The sequence below is a fragment of the Hyperolius riggenbachi genome, chromosome 1 (genome assembly GCF_040937935.1).
Source record: "Hyperolius riggenbachi isolate aHypRig1 chromosome 1, aHypRig1.pri, whole genome shotgun sequence".
In the NCBI taxonomy this organism is placed as follows: Eukaryota; Metazoa; Chordata; class Amphibia; order Anura; family Hyperoliidae; genus Hyperolius; species Hyperolius riggenbachi.
The window spans coordinates 678,219,639-678,238,524 of NC_090646.1; the positions used below are offsets into that span (position 1 = coordinate 678,219,639).

The window sequence follows — 18,886 nt, forward strand, 5'->3', positions numbered from 1 at the left end:
TGGGCACAAAGGTGACACAACCAGCAGCTAAACCATGCACACAATGGCCAAATAACCAGTCCGAACAATTATTTCAGGACACAATGGGCTATTCGGAGGAGCTATCCCACCCCCACAAACTTCCACCTGTGAAAGTTCAATGGAACAGCCACAAATGTTGTGCCCGGATTCACAACCATTGTGTGAGGAAAATGCACCACTCACTGAAATGCAAGGCGAAGATGAAGACACCCAAATCCCTGAGCAATGTGCACAGGAATTGGAATTGCAGGAGGTCTACCGAGAACATCTGGAAGACATGGGAGTGAGGTGCGCAGAGGTTGTTCTGGGGAGCTCTACTCCACTGCACACAGTCACAGATGAGGAGATGGAAGAGGAGGTTTTGGACAATGTGGACACAGAACCAGATGATCAAGTAGAACCTCGCCGTCGGGATAGCAGTACGAATGAGTCTGCGGAAGAACCCACTACTGCAAGAGTTCGGCTTGTGCCACAAAGTAGGCAGGGAATTTCGGACACAACAAGCGTACAAGTGAGACGCAAAAGAGGCACGAACCAAACTCACCAGCAAAGTAGGAGCTCCAAAGTCTGGGCTTTCTTTGAAGACTGCAGGGAGGATGTTACCATGGTGATTTGCAAGGTGTGCAGGACCCGACTGAGCAGGGGGGGGAAATATCAACAACCTTTCCACCACCAGCATGCGCCGCCACATTGTAGCCAAGCATAGCACTCTGTGGTCAAACACGCAAGGCCAGGGTACCGGCTCGCTTCCAGGCCCCAGCAACACTGCCTCCGTTGTGGTCACCAGACCCTCCTCAGCAGCAGCCCAGCCATTACGTGGTGCACAAACATCCGTAGTAGACGACGATGTCAGTTTCTGCAATAGTGCTCTTGACGTTTCCCAGTCTTCAACGACGACGACAACAACAACCAACTGTCCTTCAGTGTGCGATCCTACGGTTCAGTTGTCTGTCCTGGAGATGTTTGAGTGCAAGAGAAATTGCCAGCAAATGACCACCGGGCCGTGGCACTAACAGCCAGCATAGCCAGGTTTCTGGCCTGTGAAATGCTGCCATATCGAGTGGTGGAGACAAACAGCTTCAAGTGCATGATGGCATTGGCCATCCCACGTTACGTGGTTCCCAGCCGCTACTATTTTGCGCGGTGTGCAGTGCCAGCTTTACATGAGCACGTGGTTAGCAAAATAACCTGAAGCTTAAAAAATGCCGTTGCCTGCAAGGTTCACCTCACCACTGAAACCTGGACGAGTGCGTTTGGCCATGGTCGATACATCTCCCTTACGGCGCACTGGGTGAACCTTGTGGAGCCTGGCAGCGACTCCTCACCGGCTACGGCACGGGTGTTGCCCACTCCGCAAACTGCTGGACCGGCGTCCCTCAGAGTAGATAACAGCACCTACCTCTCTGACTCCTTCTCCTCCAACGCCTCTCAAAGCTGTACCTCATCCGGCAACGGTAACCCAGCAATAGGATCATGGAAGCAGTGCAGCACAGCTGTTGCCATGCATCAGCAAGCCTTACTAAAGCTGATCTGCCTTGGAGATAAGCAGCACACAGGTGAAGAAATTTGGAAGGGAATCAAGGAACAGACCGATTTGTGGCTGGCACCGCTGGACCTGAACCCAGGCATGGTTGTGTGTGACAATGGGAGCAATCTCATTCGCGCTTTAAAGTTGGCTAAGTTGAGACACATCCCTTGCCTGGCACACGTTATGAACCTAGTTGTTCAGCGGTTCCTGAGGACATACCCAGGTGTGGCAGATCTTCTGCTGAAGGTGCAACGAGTGGCCAAACATTTCCGAAAGTCCAGTACCGCTTCGGAGGGACTCACCAAGATGCAGGAGCGGTTCAATCTACCGAACCATTGCTTGGCATGTGATGTCCCCACACGCTGGAATTCTACGCTGCACATGCTAGCACGCTTTTGCGAGCAGAAGAGTGCAGTGGTCCAGTACATGACGGCGCAGTACCGAGGCGCATCCGGACAGCTACCAAGCTTCTGTGGATCTGATTGGGCCACCATGTTGGACTTCTGCCAAGTCCAAATTTTGAGCAATCCACGTTGCTTGTGAGCGGTGACAACTCTTCAGTCAGCATTACAATACCACTGCTGTGTTTACTGAAGAAATCAATGTTGCAGATCAAGGAAGCCGCAGTCAGGATGCAAGTGTGGGAATCTCAAGAGGACAACGATCAGCGTGATGATACCAACATCAGGCAATCTGCCTCAGGAAACGCTGGTCCCAGCTATGATGAAGAAGAGGACAAGGAACAGCTGGAGATGGAGCAAGACTTGGATGCCCCCACTGCCGAGGGACAGAGCGGTGCATGTTGGACTTCCACAATTCAGCGGGAATAGACAGCAAAAGAAGACGAGGAAGAAAGTGGGCGACGGCGTGATGCTGGTGATGATGGTGCATCACAACAATCAAGCTCACAAGAACATGATGAGGATTCTGTTAGGACTCTGGCACACATGGCTCAAGTCATGCTAGACTGCATTGAACGCGACCCGCACGTTCTTTGAATTCTGGACGATGTGGATTACTGGGTTTATACCCTTCCGGATCCATGGTACAAAGACAATGTTCCAAAACTGATTGGAGAAAGTGTCAGACAGGTCATAATGGAAGAATACCAGCAGGCCCTTGTGGAGACATTAGAGAGGAGATTGACATCCTCCTCTAGCCAGTTCCACGCCGACAGACTGACTTACGCAAACCCAGGACGAGGAGGGGAACAAAGAACGCAAGCTGCAGGTAGTGCCCACAAGGGAATGGTATCGGCAGTGTCCTTGGAGTGGCAACATTTTCTGATGCAGCAGCCCACAGAACAGCAATCGCCCAGTTCCACCTCCAACACCGATCGCCTGCAGAAGATGGTCAAGGACTACATGTCAGATGGCGTAGCCGTGTTGAACAATCTATCAGTCCCCTTTAACTATTGGGTCTCTAAGCTAGACACCTGGCACAAACTGGCAATGTACACAATAGAGGTGCTGGCTTGCCCGGCAGCCAGCGTTATGTCGGAACGCTGTTTCAGTGCTGCCGGAGGCATCGTTACAGATTGGCGTATCCGCCTCTCCACAGCAAATGCAGACCGTCTGACACAAATTAAAACGAATCAATCGTGGATTGGAAACGACTGCGCAACACTCCCCGACCAAGCACCATGAACATCTGTGCTGGGTTAGCGTTGCCACTTTCCGGAATATCTCATTTCTATTATATTTATCACTGCATGGCGACAAAATGCATTGCTTTGCGCATGCATTTTGTCCTCAAAGCACACCAAATTTACATGATATCTTAAGAATAAAAGTGGGAATAAAAGGGAATTTTTTTTTCAAAAATACCTTATATTGTTTGAGAAAATAGATTTTTTTCAGTTTCAAAGGAAAAAAATGTCTTTTAAATGCGTAAAATGTCATTTTTTTTGCACAGGTAACAATCTTGTATTATTTTCATAGATTCCCCCAAGTGGGAAGAGTTATATTTACTTCGTTCTGAGTGTGGGTATTTAAAAAAAAAAAACATGTGGGGTCCCCCTTCCCAGACCTCTTTAACCCCTTGTCCCCCATGCAGGCTGGGATAGCCAGAATGCGAAGCACCGGCCGGTGCTCCGACAATGGGTTAAAGAGGTTTTTTTTTTTTTTAATTCCCACACTCAGAACGAAGTAAATATAACTCTTCCCACTTTGGTGACTCTATGAAAATAATACAAGATTGTTTCCTTTGAAACTTAAAAATCGATTTTCTCAAAAACTATAAGGTCTTTTTGAAAATAATTTTTTTCCTCTTATACTCCCCCCCCCCCCCCCCCCCCCCCCCTGTCCACATACCCTGAAAATTTGGTGTATGTTGCATATAAGGAGGCTTTGCAAAGCAGGAATGTTTGGGTCCTCATTGACTTCCATTATGTTAGGAATTCGGCCCGAACATGCCAAACATCGGGACACCGTTCGCCGAACGTTCGCAAACCCGAACATCTGGATGTTTGCCCAACAATATTCTTAGTGTCCCTTTTTCCTGGCTCCAAAAGTTGGGAGGTGTGATATAATGATTGACTTCCTTATCCCTGTTATATCTCATTCATCCCTACATACCCACTTTACTCGCTCTCAGCCAGCCATTGCTAGCCTGTTGGTGGAGAAGACACAAATAAGTCAGGTTTAGCTTTTTTAGTCATTTGGAAATAACAGCTGTGACCTGAACATCTCTAGATGGCTGCTCAGAAATGTCACAGCAATATTCTGCAAACGTCCTGCAGCCACCACATCCTCCTGCCAGCCTGAGAAGCTGCAGAGACAACAGGTCATATCGAGCTATCTTACCATCATGTTATCTGTGTGGTCAGCTTGTGAGACTATATTAAGTGTAGTCACTAACCTAAAATAGGCATGACTGGCATGTGATGAAAGCACGCAACAAATTTACCAGCAAGCTGTCCTGCCCCCTCCCCCCCCTCACAAATTTTGGCAGTCCAGTCCCCCTTCCCCCCCACCCAATCTTGCAGAATAGCACGGCAGCAGAGCTTTATACTGTACTGTGTTCAGGTGACAGTACAGGTCCTCTTCACCCCTCTTTAGTGCAGCCGCTAGGTGATAGGCTGCAGGGCTACATGGAAGAGGAAGTGAAGAGGACCTGTCCCACTGCAGTAACAAGGTACAGTATAAAGCTCCACTGCCTTTCTACTCTGAACCCCAGGACCTGCAAAGCCCCCTGGGGGTTGCTAGGGATATTGTTACACTCCTGCATTGATTCGGATCCGGTTTCCCAGATATCCGGATCCGGATCGGATATCCAAATCCAACCTTTTTTATATCTGAATAGAATCGGATATCCGAACCCAATATCCGAGATATCCGCCCGGATTCGGATATCCGAATAGAAAACCGGAAGTGGCCTTTAAATTGCTTTAAAAACGTTTTTTAGGGTAAATGAGGCATGTAGCATCATGTTTTTTTTTAAAGAGACACACTAATTGATTATGTGGGGACTTAAAATCCCCCTTGCCCCCCAAAAAAGGCTGTCAATTAACATCAGGAGTAGGTTCCAGACAGCGGTCGTGCAGCCCACATTGTGTCCAAAGTCCAACCGCACAACTGGGACATGACAGATTTCAGGCCGGACACCTCCAAACAATTATGCAGCAATAGTGTTTTGGGTTAAATATAGGTGGTATAAGTGGCCTGTGTCACCCTGGTGGTGGGAGCTGCACAGGCAGCAGGGCAATGCAGCAGCAGCAGGTGTAACGTCTGCCAGGAGCATGCCGAACGTGGCACTTGGCAGTGGCACGTGGTACTTGGCACATGGCACTTGGCACGTGCCAAGTGCCACATGCCACATAGCGTTGGTAAAGGGTGGTAAGGCAGGCATAATGATTCCCAGCCACTTCATGTCCCCCTCTTGCCAAAAACAGGGAAAGACTCGCCCAACAGGGTCTGGCAGTGGTTTTTCCTTGCATGGGAAGCAATGGAGGGAGCAGAAGAGGCAACTGAGGACTGGCTGCCTGACCAGGCCTCAGTGTCGGTAGGAGTGGCAGAGTGGGTTTTGGTGCTCCGAGTCTGACCACTGCTAGCTCCAGCTTGCTTCAGCCACAGGATGTGGGGTACTTGTACTTTATTAAAATCGGGGTTGGACTTTAAAGCAAATCAACACGGAGTGACAGACAGCAGAGGAGAAGGCACTTGTGCATACTAACTGTCACACTGACACTGCTCAGCACAGCAGTTCTGTAGTAAGCTAACACAGTAGTACTACTCTAACAACTAACTAGCACTGACTGCAGTACTAACTACACAATAACACAGTAATCCTATTCCCTAACCTATACTGTAGCTAAGGCTAATAGCATGCCAGCAGCTGGCCTGGTCTGTGCATAGCACACACACACAGACACAGGACAGTCACAGGACCTATAGCAGCTGCTGCAAGCCTGCAGCACACACTCTGACTGTCACTGAATGAAATCAAGCTAGCTAACTAATTAACAATAGAACAATAGTGTAGTGATAGTGAAGGTGTTAATCACTGAACAGCTTTAGGTTTATCACTGTAAACAGCACTTGCTAGGCCAGCAGCACTGGAGCATGTCTCTTAGTGAGCAGTCACAAGCAAGGACAAGATTTCTCATCATGGCACCCCTCCTTAATAAACAGGGGGGGGGGGGGTAGCCAGGGTTCCCTTCTGTGATTGGGTGCTAGGGCTTAGGCTGGGAGCCCTCTGATTGGCTCAAGTGTGGTCAGGAGGGGCGGGCCATGGTTCCCTTCTGTGATTGGTTGCTAGGGCTTCTGCTGGGAGCCCTCTGACTGGCTCAGTGACGTTATGGACGTCATCTCCATAGTTACAGTATCCGGATTTGGATATCCGACCGGATATCCGAATTCCTATCCGGATACCGCTGTGAATCCGGATACCGTATTCCGGATTTGGCCAGGTATCCGGAAACAAATCCGAGTCGGATAGTGGAAAAAGAAATTCGGATATCCGGAATCCGGATGAGCACCCCTGATGCCAAGGTTAGCCATCACTGCTATAGAAAATTTGAAGTACTTACCTTACCTTACCCAGGCCAGTCCAGCGATGTGACCTCAGAGGTGGCACTGCACAATAACATGGACCTGCTTGGGCTCCAGTGGAAAAAGCTGAGTTATGCTACTGTGCAGGACACTAGTGGTTTTGGGGGTCATGGCGCTGGAATGGGCCAGTGGAGCAGGACAGGGGAAGCCTCTGGGGTATCCTGAGGTAAGTATCCTGTAGGGGCAGGTTTTCCATACAGGTACACTGTAAATGCCTTTTCTCTGTGTATCACTGGAACTCCTCACTGCTCACATGGCTAATGCTCGGACATTGAGGCATGAAGAGAGGTAAATCCCACCAAGGAACCACAATGTCATTGGAGTAATAGTGATGAGCCAAATCTCAAATTTTAGGTTCGTGAATTTCGAACGCAATTTTCTGAAAAAAAATTGTGAATTTGCTATTTGCAGCGGGCTCCATAGACTTTAATGGCAGTCAAATGGCCACCAACTTTAGCGGTTATTAGCAAAGCCCCCTTACATGCTAGAAATACTACATTTAGCAGTATACAGTATAGCGAGGGGGGCAGTGGCTACAAGAGGATAAAAAAAGACCTTATAGTTTTTGAGAAAATTGATTGTAAAGTTTAATAGGAAAAAGAATACATTTAAATGCGGTAAATGACAGATAATGTAGCAAACCTAATGGTAGTGTAAGTTTACATACATCAAAAGAAAGAGCAATGAATAGTGGCAACGCTTTGGCCAGGGATCGCTATACAGTCGCAATATAGGCAGTGTGGGAAATACAAAAAAAATGATGTGGGGTCCCCCCTCCCGAGCCTCTTTAACCTCTTGTCGCCCATGCAGGCTGGGATAGCCTGAGTATTAGAGATGGCCCGAACCTCAGATTTTAGGTTCGCAAACCAGGTTCGTGAACTTCCGCAAAATGTTCGGTTCGCGCGAACTTCCGCGAACCGCAATAGACTTCAATGGGGATGTGAACTTTGAAAACTAGAAACACTTATGCTGACCAGAAAAGTGATGGAAAAGATGTTTCAAGGGGTCTAACACCTGGAGGGGGGCACGGTGGAGTGGGATAGACACCAAAAGTCCCGGGGAAAAATCTGGATTTGACGCAAGGCAGCGTTTTAAGGGCAGAAATCACATTGAATGCTAATTTGGAGGCCTAAAGTGCTTTAAAGAGTAACTGTCAGGCTGCAGAAGCTAATTTAAACCTCTATTCTCCTGTGTTAAACAGTTTAGACGGAAGCCAAAAAGGCAATAGTGAAGATAAAAATCTCTCTTACATTTGATGTGTGCTTATCAGCAAAGCTGTTAGACCCAAGAGGACGCAAGCCACATACCATACTGCAAAGCATTCTGGGGCCCTCCCCTCAGCTGCTAAGGAGAAGTTACAGGATCAAGTTTCAGCAGCTTGTAACTCAGTCCAGCGCACAGCACTGAAAAATCTCCGGGCAGAGTACACTGCAGGAGTCCGCTATTGTTCCTAGCCACATGGCTAATTAATATTCACTGCACACTAGTGTTATTCAGTACGAGCTTTTCTGTGATCAGGAAGCAGGCAGGACATGACGACACATTTGGCTTCATAGGAGACAGACAAACATGGAACCTGCCATGAGCTGTCAGGAGCATCATTCTCTGCAAATACTATATAAAAATTCTGTGAAGTACAAGCGTGGACAGTGAAATGCATATGTAATGTAAGTACAGCTAATCTTTAGCTACTGATATATGTGTTTATTTTCTCTGAGACCTTATACCTAACAGCTCCTCTTTAAAACATCTTGCATGGGTATACATCAATCAGGGAGTGTAATTAGAGTTCTGCTTCACACTGACACACCAAACTCACTGTGTAACGCACCGCAAACAGCTGTTTGCGTAGTGACGGCCGTGCTGGACTGGTGCGCACCGTGGCGAGAGTGTAGGCAGTGGCGGTTTTCAAGCCCATATGGTCGCCGGGCTGTGGTAGCTCAATGATAGAACAACAGTGACTGTCCAGCTGATCAAATTTGGTCTGTCCACAATGAAGCAACAACCTTATTATCATCTTGTATGTAGGTAGGCATAGGTAGGTGTCCCAGTAGTTAGCTAGGCATAGGTAGGAGTCCCAGTATAGGTAGGTAGGCATAGGTAGGAGTCCCAGTATAGGTAGGTAGGCATAGGTAGGAGTCCCAGTATAGGTAGAAAGGCATAGGTAGGTGTCCCAGTATAGGTAGATAGGCATAGGTAGGGGCCCCAGTAGTTAGCTAGGCATAGATAGAAGACCCAGTATAGGTAGGAAGGCATAGGTAGGTGTCCCAGTATAAGTAGATAGGCATAGGTAGGTGCCCCAGTAGTTAGCTAGGCATAGGTAGGTGCCCCAGTAGTTAGCTAGGCATGGGTAGGAGACCCAGTATAGGTAGGTAGGCATAGGTAGGTGCCCCAGTAGTTAGCTAGGCATAGGTAGTTGCCCCAGTATAGGTAGGAAGGCATAGGTAGGTGTCCCAGTATACGTAGATAGGCATAGGTAGGTGCCCCAGTAGTTAGCTAGGCATAGGTAGGAGTCCCAGTATAGGTAGGTAGGCATTGATAGGAGTCCCAGTATAGGTAGGTAGGCCTCCTCCTGATCCTCCTGATCCCCAGTGGTCTGTTAGGGAACCAATGGGGAGCCTTGGAGGGAAGTTTAAAGATGTTTTTGCTCTTAGCTATAGCTTCCACCCTGTCTTATTATGCAGCTGATTTTAAATTTCCTCATAGGCTAAGAGATAGAAAAAGAGGGACGGCACTTTGATTGGTATAGAGTTCAGTTACTTTCATATTGTGGTAATGGTGAAGGGAACATTAGTGTTAGGAGAGGGATGATTAGTGTTGGGAGTCAAGAAGGAAAGGATAGAATTGGAGTGGTAGATTAGTGTCAGTAGGGGGGAAGGTTAGTGTGAGAGACAAAAAGAGAAAATATGATGAGATATTGCCAAAAAAGGAGCTTTGGCAATATCCTGTGGCAAATACCTTTAGTGAGCTGTTAACCCTGAACAACTATTCTGCGTGTAATCTTTGCTAACATGGTTTCCTGATATGTGTTGCCAACTTCTACTTTTCATTTGACCTCAGCTTGCTTGATTCCAGCCTTGACCTCTGCCTGATACCTGACCCATGTCATTGTCTGCTCTCTGACTGCTTGATCTTTTCCTGAACAAAGTGCTTCTGATCTCCACCTCCCCTTACCTAGACCTGGTTCCATTCTAGACTGCTGGCCGCTAACTCTGATCTTCAATACTTTCTACAGCCTGTCCTCTGGCTTGAATTTGACTATGCCTCTTATATCCTCTGTCTCTGTTTACGGTGGCTTCACCTATTCTCCTTGTCTCAGGTGGAGCAATCTCAGCAGCTGCAATCAGATGGTCGCTTGCAGCATTGCATTCTATTGCCCACTTGGGTTAGTGGTCCATCAACCCTTGTGAAGAAGACCTGTGGCTCTTTAGACTCCACACTCTGGAAGAGTCTGTGCCTACAGCTTAAGTCAATGTCAACAGTGTTTCCACACTCACACAGAAGCTCAGAGACAACCTTTAATCTAGCCTAATCTAAAATAAACAAAACATTTGCATATACAGTAAGGTCTCGTTCACACTAAGGACGTTTTTGCCCTTTTTCAAGCGCAGGCGGTGTCTGTACCATTTTTGGGACGTTTTTGCTATAATGGAAGGTATAGGAAAAACACAAAACACTCACAAAATCGCTTTATGCAGCAATTGAGTTTGTGTTTTTAAGAATAAATACATTGTATGTATTATTTTCCGGGTCAAAGAGTTCACTTCCTGACTTGCATAAGGGAATGAAAAAAATGCTGTGGGAAAGAGCGCTGTGGAGCACTGGGAAATGCAAAAAAGAGAACGTGCACAAAAACGCAGTGGTGCTGCGAAATTTCGCAAGCGCAAAATTTAGCATCGAAATTCACCATTTTCAAACGTAATGTTAATGTGAAATTTACGGGTGAATGCGTTGTAAATTACGCAATAAACGTAATATCTATATGACATTTCGCACAATTTCGTCACTGCGCACAATTACGGTGACGCGTATTTTGATTGATGTATGCTTACAAATTTTCGCATTTGGGCATTTGCAGTTAAATGCGTACGTTTTTACGCGTTATAAAGCATGATTGTACGCATTGATATGTACAATGCACATGCGTATTGCCAACTTTAATGCAAATACGCGAGTAATGCGAAATTACACTTCGCAATTACGGTTCTATGCAAAGTACTGTACCCGTAATTATGTTATACCCGTAATTTCGTAAAATATTACACGAAGTTTAAAGCAAAATTTTGCGATGCGAAATTATTCGCAAAATTTGTGAAACAAAGGCCTTTTTTTTGGTCATTGTTCACATAGTTGGAATCACATGGCTGAAGAAATGTTAGAGCAGTTTTTGAATCTTCCCATCTGTACCATATTTTCTCATATTTCTTTAAACAATTTCTATTAATATATATAACGGTACACACGGGCACTACTGCATTAACTTTTTTTTACTGCACGAACTCCCTCTTCCAGCCCTATTCACTGTTGGGGTTGTATGGTGACTATAGGTAAACCTGCCTTATTAGGGTTGCACTGCCAGTGCATTGGAGCTATTATTCTTCACCATATACATGTACAGTGGTGTGAAAACCTATTTGCCCCCTTCCTGATTTCTTATTCTTTTGCATGTTTGTCACACTTAAATGTTTCTGCTCATCAAAAAACGTTAACTATTAGTCAAAGATAACATAATTAAACACAAAATGCAGTTTTAAATGAAGGTTTTTATTATTTAGTGAGAAAAAAAAACCTCAAAACCTACATGGCCCTGTGTGAAAAAGAAATTGCCCCCTGAACCTAATAACTGGTTGGGCCACCCTTAGCAGCTATAACTGCAATCAAGCGTTTGCGATAACTTGCAACAAGTCTTTTACAGCGCTCTGGAGGAATTTTGGCCCACTCATCTTTGCAGAATTGTTGTAATTCAGCTTTATTTGAGGGTTTTCTAGCATGAACCGCCTTTTTAAGGTCATGCCACAGCATCTCAATAGGATTCAGGTCAGGGCTTTGACTAGGCCACTCCAAACTCTTCATTTTGTTTTTCTTCAGCCATTCAGAGGTGGATTTGCTGGTGTGTTTTGGGTCATTGTCCTGCTGCAGCACCCAAGATCGCTTCAGCTTGAGTTGACGAACAGATGGCCGGACATTCTCCTTCAGGATTTTTTGGTAGACAGTAGAATTCATGGTTCCATCTATCACAGCAAGCCTTCCAGGTCCTGAAGCAGCAAAAAGACCCCAGACCATCACACTACCACCACCATATTTTACTGTTGGTATGATGTTCTTTTGCTGAAATGCTGTGTTACTTCTACGACAGATTTACCAGGACACGCACCTTCCAAAAAGTTCAACTTTTGTCTCGGCGGTCCACAAGGTATTTTCCCACAAGTCTTGGCAATCATTGAGATGTGTTTTTAGCAAAATTGAGACGAGCCTTAATGTTCTTTTTGCTTAACCACTTCCCAACTGAGGGGTTTTACCCCCTGACCACCAGAGCAATTTTCACCTTTCAGCGCTCCTTCCATTCATTCGTCTATAATTTTATCATTACTTATCGCAATGAAATGAACTATATCTTGTTTTTTTCGCCACCAATTAGGCTTTCTTTAGGTGGGACATTATGCCAAGAATAATTTTATTCTAAATGTGTTTTAATGGGAAAATAGGAAAAAATGTGGGAAAAAAATTATTATTTTTCAGTTTTCGGCCTTTATAGTTTTTAAATAATGCATGCTACTGTAATTAAAACCCATTAAATGTATATGCCTATTTATCCCGGTTATAAAACCGTTTAAATTATGTCCCTATCACAATGTTTGCCGCCAATATTTTAGTTGGAAATAAAGGTGCATTTTTTTCAGTTTTGCGTCCATCCCTAATTACAAGCCCATAGTTTATAAAGTAACAGTGTTATACCCTCTTGACATAAATATTTAAAAAGTTCAGTCCCTAAGGTAACTATTTATGTATTTTTTTTAAATTGTAAATTTTTTTTTTTTTTTTTAATTACAAAAAAAAAAAATTGGGGAGTGTGGGAGGTAAGGAGTTAATTTTTTGTGTAAAACAAGTTTATTTGTGTGTAAAAAATGGTTAGGATGTAGTTTTACTATTTGGCCACAAGATGGCACCATTACCAATTTGTTTCATATGACCTGCAAGCGTCCTTCTGGACTCTTGCAGGAAGTAGAAAGAGGCTGGGACTTTGTTATTTTTTCACAATGATCGGGCTGCTCAGCCGAGCGGCAGCAGATCATTGCGGGGCTGAGATCAACGAACGGGAATGGATTTTCCCGTTCATTGATCTCCGGGCGAGCGGGCGGCGGCGTGTTTACTAGCGGCGGGCGGCGTGTTTACGAGCGAGAGCGCGGACAGCGGCGGGAGTGCGCAGAGTACGGATTTCTCCGTCCCTGGGGGTGAAAGGATGGAAAAAGGGGCGGAGAAATCCGTACGCGCGGGGGTAAAGTGGTTAAAAGTGGTTTGCGCCTTGGATATCTGCCATGCAGGCCGTTTTCGCCCAGTCTCTTTCTTATGGTGGAGTTGTGAACACTGACCTTAATTGAGGCAAGTGAGGACTGCAGTTCTTTAGATGTTGTCCTGGGGCCTTTTGTGGCCTCTCGGATGAGTTTTCTCTGCGCTCTTGGGGTAATTTTGGTCGGCCAACTCCTGGGAAGGTTCATCAATGTTCCATGTTTTTGCCATTTGTGGATAATGGCTCTCACTGTGGTTCGCTGGAGTCCCAAAGCTTTAGAAATGGCTTTATAACCTTTACCAGACTGATAGATCTCAATTACAGTACTTTTGTTCTCATTTGCTCCTGAATTTATTTGGATCTTGGCATGATGTCTAGCTTTTGAGGTGCTTTTGGTCTACTTCTCTGTGTCAGATAGCTCCTATTTAAGTGATTTCTTGATTGAAACAGGTGTGGCAGTAATCAGGCCTGGGGGTGACTACAGAAATTGAACTCAGGTGTGATAAACCACAGTTAAGTTATTTTTATAACAAGGGGGGCAATCACTTTTTCACACAGGACCATGTAGGTTTTGAGTTTTTTTTCCTCACTAAATAATAAAAACCATCATTTAAAACTGCATTTTGTGTTCAATTATGTTATCTTTGACTAATAGTTAACGGTTTTTGATGAGCAGAAACATTTAAGTGTGACAAACATGCAAAAGAATAAGAAATCAGGAAGGGGGCAAATAGTTTTTTACACCACTGTATGTTTGTCAAATAGTGTTTTTCACATGCACTTTATTTACTATATAATTATGTTACACTTTAATATGTTATTTTGACACATGGAATGCCACCTCTGTATATACCCCATATGACCCGGGTCATACCCCTGTACGGGCTTTATTAGCCCCTGCTGGAGAGAGATTGGCCTCAATTCACTAAGATCATGCTGGAGATAATAAGGCAAGAGAAAACTTACCTCCACATAAGAGAGAGTTATCTTATCTCTTCATTCCTTAACCCTCCTGGCGGTTTGCTAAAAAATCGCCAGGGAGCAGCAAATCTTTTTTTTTTAATTTTTTTTTTTTTATGTAGCGAGACATGGCGACGGGGCGGGATGACGTCACCGACGTCAACGACGTCGTGACGTCATACGGGATTCCGATCCACCCCATAAAGCTGCCTGGCACTGATTGGCCAGGCAGCGCACGGGGTCTGGGGGGGGGGCGGCTGCGGCGCGACGGATAGCGGCGGATCGGCGGGTAGCGGCGGCGATCGGGCACTGCACGCAGCTAGCAAAGTGCTAGCTGCGTGCAGGAAAAAAAAATTATGCAAATAGGCCCAGCGGGGCCTGAGCGGTGCCTTCCGGCGGCATAGCCCGAGCTCAGCTCGGGCTTACCGCCAGGAAGGTTAAGTTACCTCCTCTGTAGTTAAGTTACCTCCTCTGTAGTTATTTTACCTCCTGTGTAGTTAATTTACCTCCTCTGTAGTTATTTTCACACGCAGTTAATAAACAGCCTGTCTTTAACTATGGAGTTATTTTAAGGATTGAAGAGTTAACTTAAAGACAGAAGAGTTAACTTTAGGTTTGCCTGAGGTAAAATGTTTCCTGAATACTACATGCCTTATCACCATGGTAACAACTCTAGAAGAGTTATTAAAGACAGGAGATAAGCTTAGTGAATTGAGGCCATTGGCTTGTTACAATGCTCACTGAGAGACATGCTCCAGTGCTGCTGGCCTAGCAAGTGCTGTACACAGTGATAAACCTAAGCTGTTCAGTGATTAACCCCTTCATTATCACTACACTATTGTTCTATTGTTTATTAGGTAGCTAGCTTGATTTCATTGTGTGACAGACAGTCAGAGTGTGTGCTGCAGTGCAGCTGCAGCTGCTATCATGCTGTGTGTGTGTGTGTGTGTGTGTGTGTGTGTGTGTGTGTGTGTGTGTGTGTGTGTGTGTGTGTGTGCACACACCAGGCCAGCTGCTGCCTGCTGGCCAGCTATTAGCCTTAGCTAGCTACAGTTTAGGTTAGGTTAGGGATTAGGGGATAGGATTACTGTGTTATTGTGTAGTTAGTACTGTAGTACTGCAGTCAGTGCTAGTAGGTGTTAGAGTAGTAGTACTACTGTGTTAGCTTACTACAGAACTGCTGTGCTGCTGAGCAGTGCCAGTGTGACAGTTAGTGTCCTCTCCTCTGCTGTCTGACTGTCCCTTGGAACATGGCACTTGCTGAGTGCAAAGTGCCACGTGCAAACACGTGCAAAGTGCAAAGTGCCACATGCAAAGTGCAAAGTGCTACGTGCAAACACGTGTAAAGTGCCACGTGCAAAGTGCCACGTGCAAACACGTGCAAAGTGCCACATGCAAACATGTGCAAAGTGCAAAGTGCCACATGCAAACACATGCAAAGTGTAAAGTGCAACGTGCAAAGTGCCACGTGCAAAGTGCCATGTGCAATCACGTGCAAAGTGCAAAGTACCACGTGCAAACACATGCAAAGTGCCACGTGCGAACACGTGCAAAGTGCAAAGTGCCACGTGCACAGTGCAAACATGTGCAAAGTGCCACGTGCAAACACGTGCAAAGTGCAAAGTGCAAACACGTGCAAATTCCAAAGTGCCACGTGCCACTGTGTTATTGTGTAGTTAGTACTGTAGTACTGCAGTCAGTGCTAGTAGGTGTTAGAGTAGTAGTACTACTGTGTTAGCTTACTACAAAACTGCTGTGCTGCTGAGCAGTGCCAGTGTGACAGTTAGTGTCCTCTCCTCTGCTGTCTGACTGTCACTTGGCACATGGCACTTGCTAAGTGCAAAGTGCCACGTGCAAACACGTGCAAAGTGCCACATGCAAAGTGCAAAGTGCAAACACGTGCAAAGTGCCACGTGCAAACACGTGCAAAGTGCCACGTGCAAAGTGCCTCGTGCAAAGTGCAAAGTGCGACGTACAAACACTTGCAAAGTGCAAAGTGCCACGTGCAAACACGTGCAAAGTGCCACGTGCAAAGTGCCACGTGCAAAGTGCAAAGTGCCACGTGCAATCACAGCGCAAAGTGCAAAGTGCCACGTGCAAAGTGCAAACATGTGCAAAGTGCCACGTGCAAACACGTGCAAAGTGCAAAGTGCCACGTGCAAAGTGCAAACATGTGCAAAGTGCCACATGCAAACGCGTGCAAAGTGCCACATGCAAACATGTGCAAAGTCCCAGTTGCAAACACGTGCAAAGTGCAAAGTGCAAACACGTGCAAAGTCCAAAGTGCCACGTGAAAACATGTGCAAGGTGCAAAGTGCCACGTGCAAAGTGCCACGTGCAAAGTGAAAAGTGCCATGTGCAAACACATGCAAAGTGCCACGTGCAAAGTGCCAGGGGCCACTTTGCACTTTTGCATGTGGCACTTTGCACATGGCACTTTGCACGTGTTTGCACGTTGCCCTTTGCACTTTGCACATGTTTGCACGTGGCACTTTGCACTTTGCACGTGGCACTTTGCACTTTGCACGTGTTTGCACGTGGCACTTTGCACATGTTTGCACGTGGCACTTTGCATGTGGCACTTTGGACACAATGTGGGCTGCACGACCGCTGTCTGGAACCTAGGACTGATGTTAATTGACAGCCATTTTGGGGGGGGGGGGGTTTAAGTCCCCGCATCATCAATTAGTGTTCCCCTTTAAAAAATAATGATGCTACATGACCCTAAAAAACGTTTTTAAAGCAATTTAAAGGCCACTTCCGGGTTCTCTATCCAGATATCCGAATTTGCCCGGATATCCCAGATAGTGGGGTCAAATATCCGATCCGGGTCGGATACCAAAAGGGCCAAATCCGGATATCCGATCTGGATCCGGATATCTGGGTATCCGGATCTGGCCCAATCCGAATTTTGAAAAGGGATATCCGAGCAGCACTGATTAACGGCTCATGCTATGACTACAAACACTAATATATTCATATATCTTAATAGAGATAAGGAATAGTAGTGATAGTGGTGATGCAGGGTTTTAAGATTACCATTGTGATATACTCTCAGTGCTACCTACATTCACAGATATACTCACAGTGCTACATATATTTTTAACAACAATTCCAATGATGATACGATCTGTCAAAAAGTTTCCAATTCAAAATTATGCAATGCAAAACTGTGCAATACGAATCTAAACAACACAAGTTTAAATATGTAGATATCCAATATAGAGAATTGTGCGGTCTAAATCCATTCAAGAAAATGTAAACTGCAGCCATTCTTAGACTGTTAATCGTGGGGTTTTCAAACTTGGCACACCTGGTTACTGGGTGAATGAGATTAAGATTCAGGAAAGTGGGTGGAGCCTACAACAGCCAATCAAAATTCACCTATTGATTTTCAAGGGGAATATTTAAACTGCTGTCATTCTTACACTGTTAAAGCGGTGTGTGTGTGTGTGTGTGTGTGTGTGTGTGTGTGTGTGTGTGTGTGTGTGTGTGTGTGTGTGTGTGTGTGTGTGTGTGTTCTGGGGGTCTCGCGTCCCCCCTGCACACCTGGGCGGAGCTACGAACAGCAAATCAGATTTCACCCATTCATGTCAATGGAAAAAATTTAAAAGGCTGCCATTCTCACAGTAATCAAGCCAGAGTCCCCACACTTGGCACAGTTGGTCACTTGGTGACCGAGATTACAAATCCAGGAATAGTGGGTGGAGCATAAAACAGCCAATCAAATTTCAGCCATTCATTTTTAATGGGAAAATATACACTGCAGCCATTCTTAGATTGTTAATCGCGGGGTTCTCAAACGTGGCACACTTGGTCACTGGGTGACTGGGATTAAGATTCAGGAAAGTGGGTGGAGCCTACAACAGCCAATTAAAATCCACCTATTGATTTTTAAGGGGAATATTTAAACTGCTGCCATTCGTATACTGTTTATGGCAGAGGCTTCAAACTTGCTACAGTCAGTCATTGGGTGACTGGGGTCCAAATTCACTAAAGGGGCGGGGCCACAAACAGCCAATCAGATTTCCTTGGTCGATAAACTGTTTACATTCACACATTGTTGATGCCAGAAACTTGAAAGCTCACAAACTTGGCCACTGAGTGACTGTGTGTCAAGGTTAAAAAAAGTGCTAAAACAAATTTCACTGTAAAAAATAAACTTCAGCCATTCTAACACTGTTACTGGCAGGGCTCTCAAACTTTGCACAGTTAGTCACTGGGTGACTGGAATTAATATTCAGGAAAATGAGTGGAGCCTACAACACCCAATCAAAATTAATCTGTTGATTTTCAAGGGGAATATTTAAATTCCTGCCATTCTTACACTGTTAATAGCAGGTGCCTCAAATCTGGTACAGTTGGTCACTGGGTAACAGGGGTTCAAATTCAGAAATGGGGCGGAGCCACAAAGAGCCAATTAGATTTGTTTAATTTCAATGGGAATATACAAATTATTGATACCAAGGACCCCAAAGCTCATAAACTTGGCAATTGAATGATTGTATGTCAAGATTAGAAAAAGTGGGTGGCGCCAACAACTACATTTTTTACATGGGAAAATATAAACGGCAACCATTCTTACACTGTTAATGGCAGGGTTCTTAAACTTCACACAGTTGGTCACTGGGTGACTGGGATTGATTGATTTTCAAGGGGATTATTTACATTGTCTGCCCTTCATACACTTTTAATGGCAGAGGCCATAAATCGGGTACAGTCAGTCACTGGCCCGCCCCCTTTTCAATTCTGAAAAGGGGGCAGGCCACAAACAGCCAATCAGATTTGTTTAATTTCAGTGGGAAATTGCAACTTATT

The 18,886-nt window shown here is 45.4% G+C and overlaps 1 protein-coding gene across 1 annotated transcript in view; it reads left to right on the forward strand.

The window, feature by feature from the left end:
• The first annotated feature begins 208 nt into the window (after positions 1–208).
• Positions 209–18,886, forward strand: part of LOC137544499 (complement factor H-like) — a 200,555-nt gene continuing 181,877 nt past the window's right edge. Inside the window, exon 1 of the mRNA XM_068265587.1 lies at positions 209–497. Coding sequence (XP_068121688.1) covers positions 209–497 — 289 coding nt within the window. The remainder of the gene's footprint in view (positions 498–18,886) is intronic.